Genomic DNA, 13,156 nt, shown 5'->3' on the forward strand with positions numbered 1-13,156 from the left:
CACTCCAAATGATTATTTCTGAAGAATTTAATTTTTCCCAATATTGTGTTTAAAACAATTTGACTCAAATATTCATGTGTTTGGGATTTGATCACATGCTTAGTTTAGGGGTAGAAAATTGAATTATCAGACCACCTAAAGGGTAGGAAAAATAGGTTTGCCAAATTGCTCTTGTCCATAATATTTTTCAGTTGTTCCTTGTACAAATACATAAGGCATAATTGACAAATAAGATTTGTAACATTAAAACTAAAGGACAGAAGCCACAAATGTGTGGAACTAAATAAAACCTGCATCTAACTCGATATTGAATAGTCCTTGAGCTCTTGAGTCACTGATGCCTATATAATGAACTGAAATTCATTAGCACTTTTTAAATTGTTTGAGAATAGTTTTTTCTATTAAGTCGATGCATGGCATCTGTAACCTGTTTATCAAGGAAAAGTACCTGAATCAGAATACAATTATTTGGCAATATTAGTCAATATATTTACATCTTTAAATAGCCTTTAAAAGTGTTAAGGAAAAATTAGCATCAGTGAAAAGCAGTCATTGTTTTTAAATACATAGAATGTAATGAGGAAGATTGAATCTTTTTTGGCATTTGATTTGGCATTGGTATTAATTTTGGAACCTTTCTTTAACTTAAAGATCACAGTGATACAAAACTCCTTCCAACAACAGAAGAAGGGAAAAAACTTCAGACAGCTGAAATTAAAGCAGTAGATTTTAGAGAAAATAACAAGCTTGAAGTTGACAGACTATCAAACTGCCAGGCATGTGAAAATGACATCTCTGTAAGTCATAGAAATTATCCTCAACTGATTTCAGAAAAGCAAGATGACAAAACAAATCAAACCAGCTTGGACACAGTAAAAACTCAGGATGTTGGAATCCAGACTTTGGATAGCAATTTGGGAAGGACTACACAGAAGGAAATTACTGTTCCTCAAGGTGTTGAATCATCCACATTTAGAGAACTAGTCCCTCAACACAACAGAGATAAGAAGAACCCCCTTCTTCAAGTGATGCATGGAATGCATCGAGAGAGTGAAGATACTTCAATAGAACAAAATCTTGAGACACAAGAAGTTACTCATGAAAGAGTAATTCCAATGAAAGACCAGAGTCACATCTGTATAAATGGCAGTAACTTCGCTTCACGAGAAACAACTGCAGAAACTCCAGACGATTCTCCTGTAAAAGGTCACCCTTTTTATAGACAGGACACCAAACCTAAACCCAAACCTGCTAATGAAATTAAAAGGGATTACATACCAAAAATTGGGATGACTACTTATAAAATAGTGCCTCCAAAATTCCTAGAAATGATGAAGAGCTGGGAATCAGAAGTTCCATTAGATCATAAGGAACAAGAGGTATCTACTTTGGAAGACCCCAAAGAATTCATAGTGCAAACTGAAATTCCTCATCTGTCAAAAAGTGTGGGTCCTTCACAGGTTGGTTCACAAAATGAAGCTGCAGCAGCAAATGATCTGCTGCAGAGAGTGAACAGCACTTCTGACCATACTGTGACCTCTGGAGCTGAGATTACTACTGAGAGCAACCAGATGGAAAGAGAGTCTTTCAAGCAGTGTGCCCCACTGCTGCTAAGTTTGGATAATACAAATGCTTCTCTTGAGACTCAGGACAAGTCAAATGCATTAAGTCCATTAAGTCCCACAACAAAGCCTAGTTCTTTTTATCTGCAGATGCAACGAAGAGCTTCCGGTCAGTATGTGACATCTGCAGTTGCCAGAAGTACAGTTTGTGCTCCTAATTCAATTCAAAATGAAATTAAGAATACAGAGATGGGTAAAAAAATCTCGTCACCTGATTTAACTTCTTTGGCTTTACAAAAAACAAGTATTCCCTCTCCTCCAGCAGATCAAGAAAAAGTTGATGATGGAAAAAACATTGAATCTTCCACTTCTCCTGTTAAAAGCAATAAGCTTTTAAGTTTTCCCTCCTGTCCTCCAGCACCATTGAATCTAAGAACTCTCAGAACTTTTGCAGTTCCAAAGCCATATTCCAGTTCAAGACCATCCCCTTTTGCTCTTGCTGTCTCATCTGCAGTCAAAAGGTCACAATCATTCAATAAGACGCGTACGATCGCTAGCCAGGTACCAAGAGAGGAATTTCCAGTGGAACTCTCCTCTGCCCCTTTGGCAGCTGGATTCTCCTCAGCTACTTCCATGCCTGAAGTGAAAAGCCCTTCCTTACAGACCGTAACAGCAGGGTCACAAAATAGTCTAATGGATAAGGTAAACTTTATTTCTAATACTAATTGACTGTGGATCCACTGCCATCAAGTGCAACCAGTGTAAAGTCTTGTTTCTGAATTGCTTCCTGGTCAGAAAGCTCTGTATTTGTACAGGGAAAATACCCTGTGGTGTCCACCAGTAGCACAGCATTATAATGAAGTACAGGGATACAGGGAATGTTAAAAATGAGAGCAAAATCATTCAGATGATCGGAAATAACTTTTCCTGCCGTAATTAGCATCCCCTAATTTAAAGAACTGTCAATTAATTAGTTATTCCTCTTGTGTAATACTTATTTTTAAGCTTGGAGTGCTTATGATTTGTTCTTTATAGTTCTGTGTGTTGATTCCTTAAATTTAATTCTGAGTGGTGTGCTCTCTTTGGCTTCAAGTGGTCATGCCGCAAGCATGCTTGAATGGAGATACAAAGTTTTGCTGGCGTAATTACATGAGAGAGAAACTGTGCTATGCTGGAAATGTGGCTGATCTCTGAAGTCTTGAATCAAGCGAACACTAGAATGGCAGCAGTTTGCTATGCAACCTTGTGTCAGGTTGATTCAGATTTCCATTTATAACTAATTCAGATTAAAGGTTTTTGGCTTCTTTTCCTTCCACTTCCTCCCTTTATAGAAAGGCAGCCATGTGAATAGTGAGCAGAAGAGTCAGGCGCAGTCAAGTGCTTCCCCTGACCACCCACACCCTGTCACTAAGAGACAAACCACGATGACGCTCCCGCGCGCTGACCCCGAACAGATCCACCAGAGCTTGCTGGCTGCAATCCGCTCTGGAGAAGCTGCTGCCAAATTGAAAAGGGTGAGTTTTCATCATTGCATCCAAAACAAAGAACTCATGGTACTTCCTTCAAAATTACCATACTAATGCCTGATTCTAAAAGCAGTTAGTTTTGGCACAAACTGCTGCCAAGAGGTCTCTTAACAATGGGAAAGGGAGATGGGGAAGAGGGTCAGTTTTGCAGAATAAAGTGGTGAATGCACCCACAGAGCTTTGAATGTCTGTATTTTGATACAGTACAAATGTAATCAAAATCTTCTTGAAATGAAATATAAATCTCTAGGTTATCAGTTAAGTATCTTGTCCATAAAGTCTGATTTGTTTGTATTTACATTGTTTGAAATTATATGGTTTTAGAAACCTGCTGAGCAGCTTTGCTCTAGACCTGAAGTGGCTGCAACCTTTTGCAGGCAGATAACACAGTTCTGAAGACTATTTCCTATTTATTAGACTTTATCAGGTCCTTAATCTGTTTGGCATCATAACTAAGATTTTTCTCTATATTTTGTCAATGGTCCTGGAAGGACCATCTTCCTCTACCCCCTCTGGTTAAAAATTGTCTCTCCTAAAATTAACCTACACATCTCTCATTGTGTAAAACAGTGCACATTTCTAAAATCTGTACTGTTTTAAGTTTGCAACCAATCATAGTCTCACAAAGTTTTCTTGACATCACATTAGTATTTTGCATTCTGTTTTGAGGAATAGTTTCTCACTGCAGAAGGTCAAAGAAATTCAGTACTTTTTTTGGTTTTTTCCCCTTTTTCACTTGAAAGAAACTTATGTTGTATAGTAGGTGGATACAAGGGACATTTTTGTTTATGGAAGTCTTTGATTCCCTTGGGTCAAAATCTCACAGTGAGTGGTCAGATAGTGAAACATTCCATTTCATAGGTTTTTGGTTTCACCGTAGCAGTGCAACAGCCTCTGAGGCTTGTAGATCTCCCATCCTTTCTACAATGAATAGGAAGACAGAGTTGCCTGGAAAAGTTACAAGCATGCTCATGTAGGTTTTTGATCTCTAGTCAGTACAAATGGTTTATGATACACTGTAGAATTGCTTCTCACTCTATGTCAGCAATCACATTAAAAGCAGGATAAAATTAAGAAAATGCTGTATTGTTCAGAATCCGTTAGAGGCAAAATCTGTTCTACCAGAAATACTGTTTGGATTGTATTTGCATATATATTTTTTTCTCTTCTAATGCATAATTACATTCTGAATAATATGACACTTTACTTACTTACTCCTTTTCATAGAAATGTTTTTAGTGTAGATTTGACCCATGTAGTCTTTATCAGTCTAGGTACAAGAATGACATGGGGAAGAGGAGAGAGATAATGATTGAAATTGGTTTTCCCCTCCCTTTCTCTTCTGTGGGTGGGAGATGTGCTTTGTCAGTAAACTACATGTTGAGACTGGGGTGATGAAAGGGCTGTACTTTTTAAGGAGACATTCTAATAATGAAGAAGCTGTAACCATAAAGAAGAGCAGTCTGCAGCACAGAAACCTGAACCAGGCTTTAAAAAAACCCCTGGAACACAAATAAAATGCAGTGAAGAACTCACTGAAGTTTTGCCAAGCATAAAATTGTACATGCTGTTCTTTACACTTTCAGAGTGCATATGCTGTGGTACAGGTATGTCTGACAGCAGAAGGAGATTTTTTTGGCCTACAGCAAATTTAATAAAAACATGGTCTCATTTTATGTTTAACCTGGAGAACTGGCAGTAGTAGGACAGAGAAATGAAGCATTTTGTATCAATAAGTTATTTGCACCCAAAAGTGCTTTTGAGAATTGAAGGGACTTGGAGAATGCATACACCTCATAGCTTCCAGTATCATACTGCAGTCAGGAAAAGGAGTAATAATCTGATCCATTTGAATTATGAGAGACGTCCATCAGGTGCTTGCTTCTCTTTTTACCTCTTACCCCACACTCTCCCTTCTTGCAGCTCTGAGAGTCATTAAAAAAATATAATCCTGGCACCACTTGCCAAGTTCTTAATTTTTTTCACCCTCTGTTTTACTTAATGTGTTGTGAGTATGCAGTGCTGAGATCTGTGGCCTTTTATGTTGCTGGTCTTTCCTGTTCAATAGGGCCCTCAGTAATTACTAACCTAAAATGGGTCAAGTGAGGTTTCTTTTTAATCATTTTTCTCTTGAGAATGTTTTCATCATGTTTAGTAAACTGTGTGCTGTGGTATGTGGTTCTCATGGCTGTGGAGCATCTACAGCTCCCATTAACTCTAGTTGGAGCTGTTGGGCTGTGCAGTTCCACTGAAAATCAGGCTTTGGCTATCTGTGCTAAAAGTGATGGTTTGCTTGTGATAAAAGAAACATTACCATGGTATACAGGAGTGTTAGAAGATTTAGTAAGAAATCAGGTCTATTCAATATTTAATAAAAAGTGTTTGGTTTAGTGATATTTTTCAAGTATTTCTTTGCAACCAGGTGTGGAAAAGGGCTAAAAATTACGCATTTTTTGAATAGTTATACATGAAATTTTTTGTCAAGAAAAAATGTGTTTTTAAGTAATGTCTTATGTTTCTGCTTCTCTAGCATATATGCTTAGTTCAGAAATTGTATAGGAGGTCTTCCATTGCAATGAGAAAAGCACTAAATGAAGTAACACTGTGTAACATATTAGAGAGATAAAAATCTGGAAATTTACATTGGCATTTTTTTAATATTTTTTTCTCTTTCTTTTTTTTTCCCTCCCTGCTCCCAGGTTGGTCCTCCATCAAACACCATAGCTGTCAATGGAAGAACCAGGCTTAATCCTTTGTATTCTGCTGAAGCTAAGGCTAATCCCTAGATATTATACCAAATATTTTGCACTTTACTACTGCTTCATAGGCCAACTTAATACTAACTACAATTTTTGAAAGTGTAAATGCAAGTATATGTTAATATATTTTTGTCAATGGTTATAAGAATTTCAATCTGGGTCTTTTGATGCCTTGAAAAGATTATTAGAATATGTAAATTATGGTAGTATTTTGCCTTTTTCTCTTTATAAAGTTGACTGTGCTGCTAAAATGTTTTAAGACGAGGTGTAGGTGAGCTTTGCTTATGATAGAATGAGAATTACAGATTCTTGCTTTTAGCCTTCAAGACTGAATAATATGTAGCACTATGCTGAAACTATAGATTGGAAGCAACCTAAAAGTTTTAGCTCAAATAATTAGTTTTCAATTGTGTATTACTTTAACAGATTGTAAGAACCTTAATCTACCACATGCTGCCTCCATATTACTTTATTAAATCAAAATTTTAATTAGTAGAAATCTTATGTCTGAATCTAATGTCTAAAAATGATAGATGGATTTGTTCCTTTAGCAGAGAGTAATTGGGATATGTGGGATTTTTTTTTTTTTTTTTTTTTTTTTTTTTTTACTCTCCTGTCATTTTTTTCCTGGTAGCGTGCACACACACAAGAAAATCAGGACATAAATTATTGGAAATTTTTGTACTACTCAAAACCTTTTCTTAACAGTAGCACTACATGATGTTTCTCAACTACTCTTTAAATATCTGTATATAGCATTTACCTAATACTCAGATAAGCAATACTTTTTGTGAACTAATTATATCTTTAAGTAGTCATCAACACATAGTCACTAATAAAATACAAATTCCAGTTCTGATACTTAATTAAATAGAATATATTTTTTTCACTGGAAGTATAACTAAAAAATGAACTGCTTTGGACTTATTCATATAAAATATTTTAATATTAAAACAGCACTGTAACACAGAAATCATGCTTTTGTCAGAGAGCATCTATTTATAGATTAAGCATTAAATACCAAAATGGGAATATATATTAAAAGAAAGTGTTTCATGTTATATCAATTTTGAGTTTCTTGTCAAGATTATACATTTTGGGGAGGGGATGGAAATATGATCACAGTCATGATGAAATAGCTACATTATGGATGCATGCAGCAAGTGTTGGGGTATTTGCCATATTAAAATATTTTCTTGCTGGACTTGATTTAAAATTAAGCAACTGTATTTAGTTTCTATTCTTTAACAATATATATATTTTTTACTTTAGAAACATTATGTAACTCAGTTTCAGAAACTGATCTATATGTGCATTTTCAAATTGTTTGCTGCCAGGTTTTTGTGCAATAATCTCAAAGAGGTCTAATTACTTTCCTAGTAAGGAGTCAATTACTGATTTCAAGTTATGGTGTTAACTTAATGCTGAAACCCTTTAAGGAATGTTTTAGTAAATAAAAATTCATAAAGAGAGCTGATGAACGTTTTTTCATTGCTGTTCACTCCTGTTTTCTCTCCTGTATCTTATTCCCCTGTCAATGTGTGTTACCACTTCCATCTCCTCCTTGTTCTTGCCTCCAATCAAGAGCTCATTCCAAGGGTGGGGGAAGCTCACATCGTAGTTCAGAAGATCTGGTTCAGGGTCTGACTGTGAAAGAAAGTTTCAACTTTCACTTGAAAGTAGTGAGATAAAAGATACAGGGGCTTTTCTAGTTTCCAACTGGGGCTTACATTCTAGATTTCACTGTGTCTTGAGGGACAGACTTGAAAATTGTAACTTGCTCCCTGGATTCTAGAGTCTGTGCTCATTGTGATATTTGAAGTCTGTGTTTTAGGCATTCTTATACAACATGCTGATCTGTAACCGCCAGAGAGAGGTTGCACTGTGAAAAGAGTCTCTTCCTTGTACTTTGGGTATGTGGGGGTTACAGGGTTTTTTTCAAACCTTGGTATTCTCTGCCAAGGTGACCAAAGTTATGTCATAAAATTACTTTAATCTTCGTCTGTGCTAATACAAATATATACAATCTTTCACTTTTTTCAAATGAATCAACAGAGTCCAATTATTCTTCTTTTGGGGAAAGCTCAAATAATTGTATGTTGTTCTTTTCTTTAGTTTTGACTACAAAACTGTATACTGTCTGTTTCTTAGTCCCATATGTTAAAAATAAACTGCCTTTTCATGTGAACTCCTGAAGGCAAATATTATTTTATGTAACAGAGATTAAACCACCTTGCTTGAATTTTAGGGTTTCTTCTTTGTGTAACTGAACTTGCTTGATAACTAACTGAAATGTCTACACGTGCTGTAGTACTGTGAAACTTTTCAATGAGACTTTTTGTTACTAGCTGGCAATTTTGTTGAGCAAAACTTTCTCAAAAATCTTCTTCCAACATGTGTATGTAAGACATTTTTAAATACTGCTATTGTATTTCTAGGGATGCTTTTTTTCTTACACTCTTTTATTAAATTCTACCAGAGAAACTCTTGATGAGCTTGATGTGTTTATTCATTATTCAACCATGAAAACATTTCTGCTCAAGTAACAAGTTAAGTGTTTCTAGTAACTTCAAGCCCAAGATAGACAGCAGTAAATTTTTTGTTGTGAATGCCTTACATGCAGGGTAAACAGACTTTTTTGAGCCCAAGAATGCTTAGTTTGACAACATGTATCACAGATGTCTTCCAACAGGAGGCAACTAGTTATGCCATACCTCTTATAATCCCCTTGATTTTGCATGGCAGTCAAAATGTTTAGGAATGAAAGGATACTGAAGTAAATGAAATGGCAATGTAATTGTCCAGATAAAATAGCAGGCCCCAGTGAAGGTGCATTATGACCTACTGGTACAAGTTCTTTGAAGAAGCACCAGGTATCCATGTAGCACGGTGCACAATTCAGACTCCAGGGCTTCATAAGTTAAGGAGGGCTAGCAAAGAAAAGAGAGGTAGGTACTAAAAATGATCTTATTAGTAATTATAGAAGAAATACTTTTTAATTTATTCTGCAGAAGAATAAAATTAAGACTACAGATGTACCTGGAGAAGGGAGCAGTTTTGTTGGGACAGCATCACCAGATAACTTTTGGAAATATTCTTGTGACTAAAGATTGTAAGGCCAAGGTAAGAGCTCTCCTACTTTGCAACTGCAAGATGTTAAACAACTCAGTGTCTCCATTTATGGGGTGTATATTCAGTAATCAGTGCCCTGGTTTTTCCAGCTACGTGTAATTGTAGCATACAACATGATCTCCAAGGAAGACATGAAAATTATGTTGATATGAACCAAGAAGCATGGTATCACACATGACAGCAGCTAATAATTCTAACTTTGTTTATTACAAGTAGCTGTTACCAGCGAAAGCAAACACTTTCAGTTGGAGCTGCTTAGAATCCTATTTTAATATACAGTTGCTAAAACATTTGAAATACTTCTGTTAAATGGAAACAAGGAAAAAGTGCTGTTGAGCAGTAGGGTGCACATCCTTGAATGCTTGGCCAGACTGCATCCTATGAGGTGTTGGACAGCTACAACTAGTTTGAAGACTAAATGTAAATGACTAAGTAGGTGGATTGGTAGCCAAACAAATAGAACTCTTAGCAGAAGGGAACACACATCTTAATTTGTCTGTCTGTGGTAACTGAATGTGAGGCTGAAGTCAGAATGGTGTGTTTGGACCGGAACTGCTGTAATCACAGGCCCCAAACTGTTTGTGGGTGCTGTGAATGATCTGAGGTTCTGAAGATGTGGTGTTCTGTTAGTGCTTGGCTGCTGACAGCACAGCTGAAACATCACTTGTAGACAGATTGCTTATGAAGTCTATTTTGATGATAAAGCTGTAGCAATATCAGTGGAAATGTTTCACAGCTTTTAATTGAAAAGCATGCCTTCTGTGGGGACTATTTTATACAATCCATTTGAAAATCACAGCTAAGATGGATTTTTTTTTTTTTCTTTAAAATTTCTGATTGGGTAGCTGATTAGGTGAGAGGGAAGGTCTCCTTGTTAAAATGACTTGAAATTTGCAAGTATGGGAAACTGTTTGTTAAAAACTTAAACACTTAGTTTTGTTTGGTCTTCCTTGAAAGAGCTATGTGGCATAGGAACTAACACAAACTCTGCGTCAAGAGTCTATTGCAATATATTGTACATAAAATTGCATTATTTTTTGTCAGCTGTTCCTACTTATTAACACAAACACTTTACTTTTGGGTGGGTTTATGTCTTCAAAGAGCATATTTTGAAGGGATGTATAATCTTCTCTTTTTAGTTGTATTAAACCTCACATTCACTAACAGTACAACAGCTAGTGTTCAGGTGAAAGAGATGAACACTTCCCTTCTCACATCCCTCCATCACCCTGGAAAGACCACCAAAACTGTTAATAGCCTAAGTTATTCCTAAATTATTCAAGACAGTTAAGGGAAAAAAAAATAGTGGGAGGGTGAAGGAGAAGGGATGAGGTAGAGATAAAAGGAATTTTGCTTTACTTGATCTGGATGCTTTTCTTGAGCAGATGTTCCACATTTGCTAATTTAGTGATGGAAGAAAATCTCTTAGCATTGGGAAAAGGAAAAATACATATATCCAAAAAGGACACTAAAAATTTTAGGAAATTTCAACTCAGTAGTAGCATTAGTAGTATTATTTCAGAGTGATTGTGCATGAAGGGGCAAGGGCTGTATCATTCCCAACTGAAATAGAACTCTAGTGCCAAAAAGAATCCCTGAGTTTAATTTGAATCTAAGTTGGTAATTCCTCTGTGAACTTTCCAAACTTTGAGAACAGTCTTGTGCCACTAACATAGCAGTGTCATTATACACAAATGCCAGTGATGTTTGCTTGTTACCAGTTTGTGATTATACAATGAGTGTTATTTTTAGTAGCTGTTTTGTTGATAGCAGCTGTTCTGTGTGAAGAACAACTGTCTTCTGTTTCAACAAATCTGCTTGGTGATTTCCATGAGTGTCTGGGCATTCCCAAATAATGCTTAAACGGGAGTTTAGGGGTAGGGTGGAAAGCTAATTCTTAGATTCACCCTTACTCATTTGAATATTCTCAGAACAACTGGTACAATATCCTTGATGCCCACGTTTTACTGAGAATTCGGTCACTGTTAACACAAATAACAAACATTGATATGTAAGCTGTTATTGTTAAGACAAGATTAGAGTGTATTCTTCAGAAATTCCTAGTCTTCCACTCTGATAGAATAAATTTTCTTTAGCCTCTTCATCTATTTTATCAGTTGTTCTCAGTACTAAGCAGGGCAGACCTTGCTTTGCCTGTTACATTTGATATCATCACAGCCAGAGCAACAAGAACATGCTAAAACACAGTACATCCAAGGAAATCTTCTCAAGTGACATAATAGTTAAAGGAACTGGAATATTAAAGACTGGGCTTGTGTATGTGGTAGTGAGTATCCAAAGGAGTAAAGGAATTGAAGCATCCAGTCGGCTCAGGGCAGAGGGGGAGTTCAGTCCACAGAACTTGCACCTAAAAAAGTTATTAAAAAAAAATCTGGCCAACAGTGGCTGTTTGCAAATACGAGTGTACTCAGTGTGCTAGTGCTGGTGTACATTAACCACTAGAGTACTTAGTAATGGTTAAAATATTTCTAGTTAAAAAAAAATTATTAAACTACAGTTGGACTCAGAATTTCATCATTTCTCCTCAGCTTTGTCTGTCTGCCTGTTTGTTTAATGTCTCTTTTTCCTTTGTTTTTCCCCATGTGATTCTGAGCAAGAAGTAAGGCTACAGTCTAACAGGATATAGTCACACTTAATCTGAAGTGGCAAAGCAAGCAAGAATGAATTTATTTCACATTTGCTTGAGGCTTTATATAGCTCTGATTTATCAACAATACAATAAAAATAATATTTCAAATAGTTAAGCTGATTACAGTTTTCTAAATTAAATACTTGAACTAAATGGGGAGATGGAATGCAGAAAGAGCTGCAACTGTGCAATTGGTCACCTTTGGTTAAACAGCATGATTAGTCCCATCAGCAGACACTATTCCATTGCTTCAATTGCTAAAAGCTAATTAAGCACTTGCATTCCCCTAACTGAAGTGTATTTGGCCACCTGCAGCTACAAAGTACACGTACCAAAAAGGAAATCCCTACGTTACAACTGCCAAGCTGCTGCAATTCTAAACTTCAGCACCTACGTGAAACAAGGAGGTGAGGCCAAGGTTGAAGAAGTCGGTTGCGAAAACTTCCTTTTTAAATTGCAGAGGACTGGGAGCAACAGGGGCACCCAGGCAGCTGCACAGGTAGGTGCCTCACAGTCAAGCAGCCAGGGTGGCTCTTGAATGGTCAGAAGGCAGCTGAGCTGCTGGTGGCACCAGCTCTTCCAGCATGTTTTGGCCATCTCCAGAGTGCTGAGGAGAGAAAGGTGCCAGAGGCACTGTTTACCTGAGTCTCCCTTTATCAGCTGAGTGGTAGAAAGAGGAGGGCATCCCAGTTTGTGTAGGTGCTGGTAACTGCATGGCACCCCTCTTACGCATCTGTGTAAGCTCTACCAGAGCTCTACTGTGAGCTTTCTTAAGAGCTTTAACAGAAGCTACCATGAGACACAGGCACAAGCTCTACGTATGAAGTTCACCTAGGGCTTGGCCCATCAGGAAAAGGAACCCTGAGAGAGGGAGGTGGGCTGCAAGGCTCTACCTGAAAATGGTGAGTTTAATTTTTTTTGTTATTCAAACTGTGTCTGGTATGGTGTTCTTTTAAAGAAAATTTCCAAAGTAAAAAAAAAAAATTTTAGACTGTCAGGTGTGCTTGGAAGTTCAATAGACCTAAAAGGCGTAGTCTTTGGTGCCAACTAAAGATAAAAGGCTGAAAAGGTGTCAGGAAGGGTCTGCTAGACCATATTTTCAGGAAAAGGAAGTAGGTGTGTCTTGTGTAACTATTACATTACTTCAAAAACATAGTTTGGAGGTGATGTGAAATGTGAATTGCCTGATCATCAGTGGGAAAAACAACATAAGCAGGAATCAAACCAATCTCCAAGTGAAAAATAAAGGAGTTAAAAGCAGAAGATATTTTAGATTGAGTTCTGACTCTTTAGATTGCTTATCTAATAGTGGAAGGCAATTTGGGTGAGAGAATAAAACAAGAATTATAAGACCTTTAGAAACCATGTCAAGAAAGATTAAAGGAATGGGGCTGCTTTAGTTAAAAATGGAAAACTGATCAGGATGACATAACCATGTATCAACACAAAAGTTGCTACATGAATACAAGTGATTAATCATTGTATCTTCAAGCAATAGTCTGTTCTAGCTTTATACCATAAAGGATG

The 13,156-nt window shown here is 36.8% G+C and overlaps 1 protein-coding gene across 9 annotated transcripts in view; it reads left to right on the plus strand.

Moving 5' to 3' along the window:
* Positions 1 to 8,336, plus strand: part of COBLL1 (cordon-bleu WH2 repeat protein like 1) — a 78,426-nt gene extending 70,090 nt beyond the window's left edge. For all 9 annotated transcript variants that reach the window (XM_017735756.1, XM_017735754.1, XM_017735753.1 and 6 more), the window contains 3 exons: positions 652 to 2,264; positions 2,894 to 3,076; positions 5,788 to 8,336. In XM_017735756.1, the coding sequence (XP_017591245.1) occupies positions 652 to 2,264; positions 2,894 to 3,076; positions 5,788 to 5,874 (1,883 nt within the window). In that variant the 3' untranslated portion in view covers positions 5,875 to 8,336. The remainder of the gene's footprint in view (positions 1 to 651; positions 2,265 to 2,893; positions 3,077 to 5,787) is intronic.
* The last annotated feature ends 4,820 nt before the right edge of the window (positions 8,337 to 13,156 follow it).

This window comes from Corvus brachyrhynchos, unplaced genomic scaffold (genome assembly GCF_000691975.1).
Source record: "Corvus brachyrhynchos isolate BGI_N302 unplaced genomic scaffold, ASM69197v1 scaffold255, whole genome shotgun sequence".
NCBI classification, from domain to species: domain Eukaryota; kingdom Metazoa; phylum Chordata; class Aves; order Passeriformes; family Corvidae; genus Corvus; species Corvus brachyrhynchos.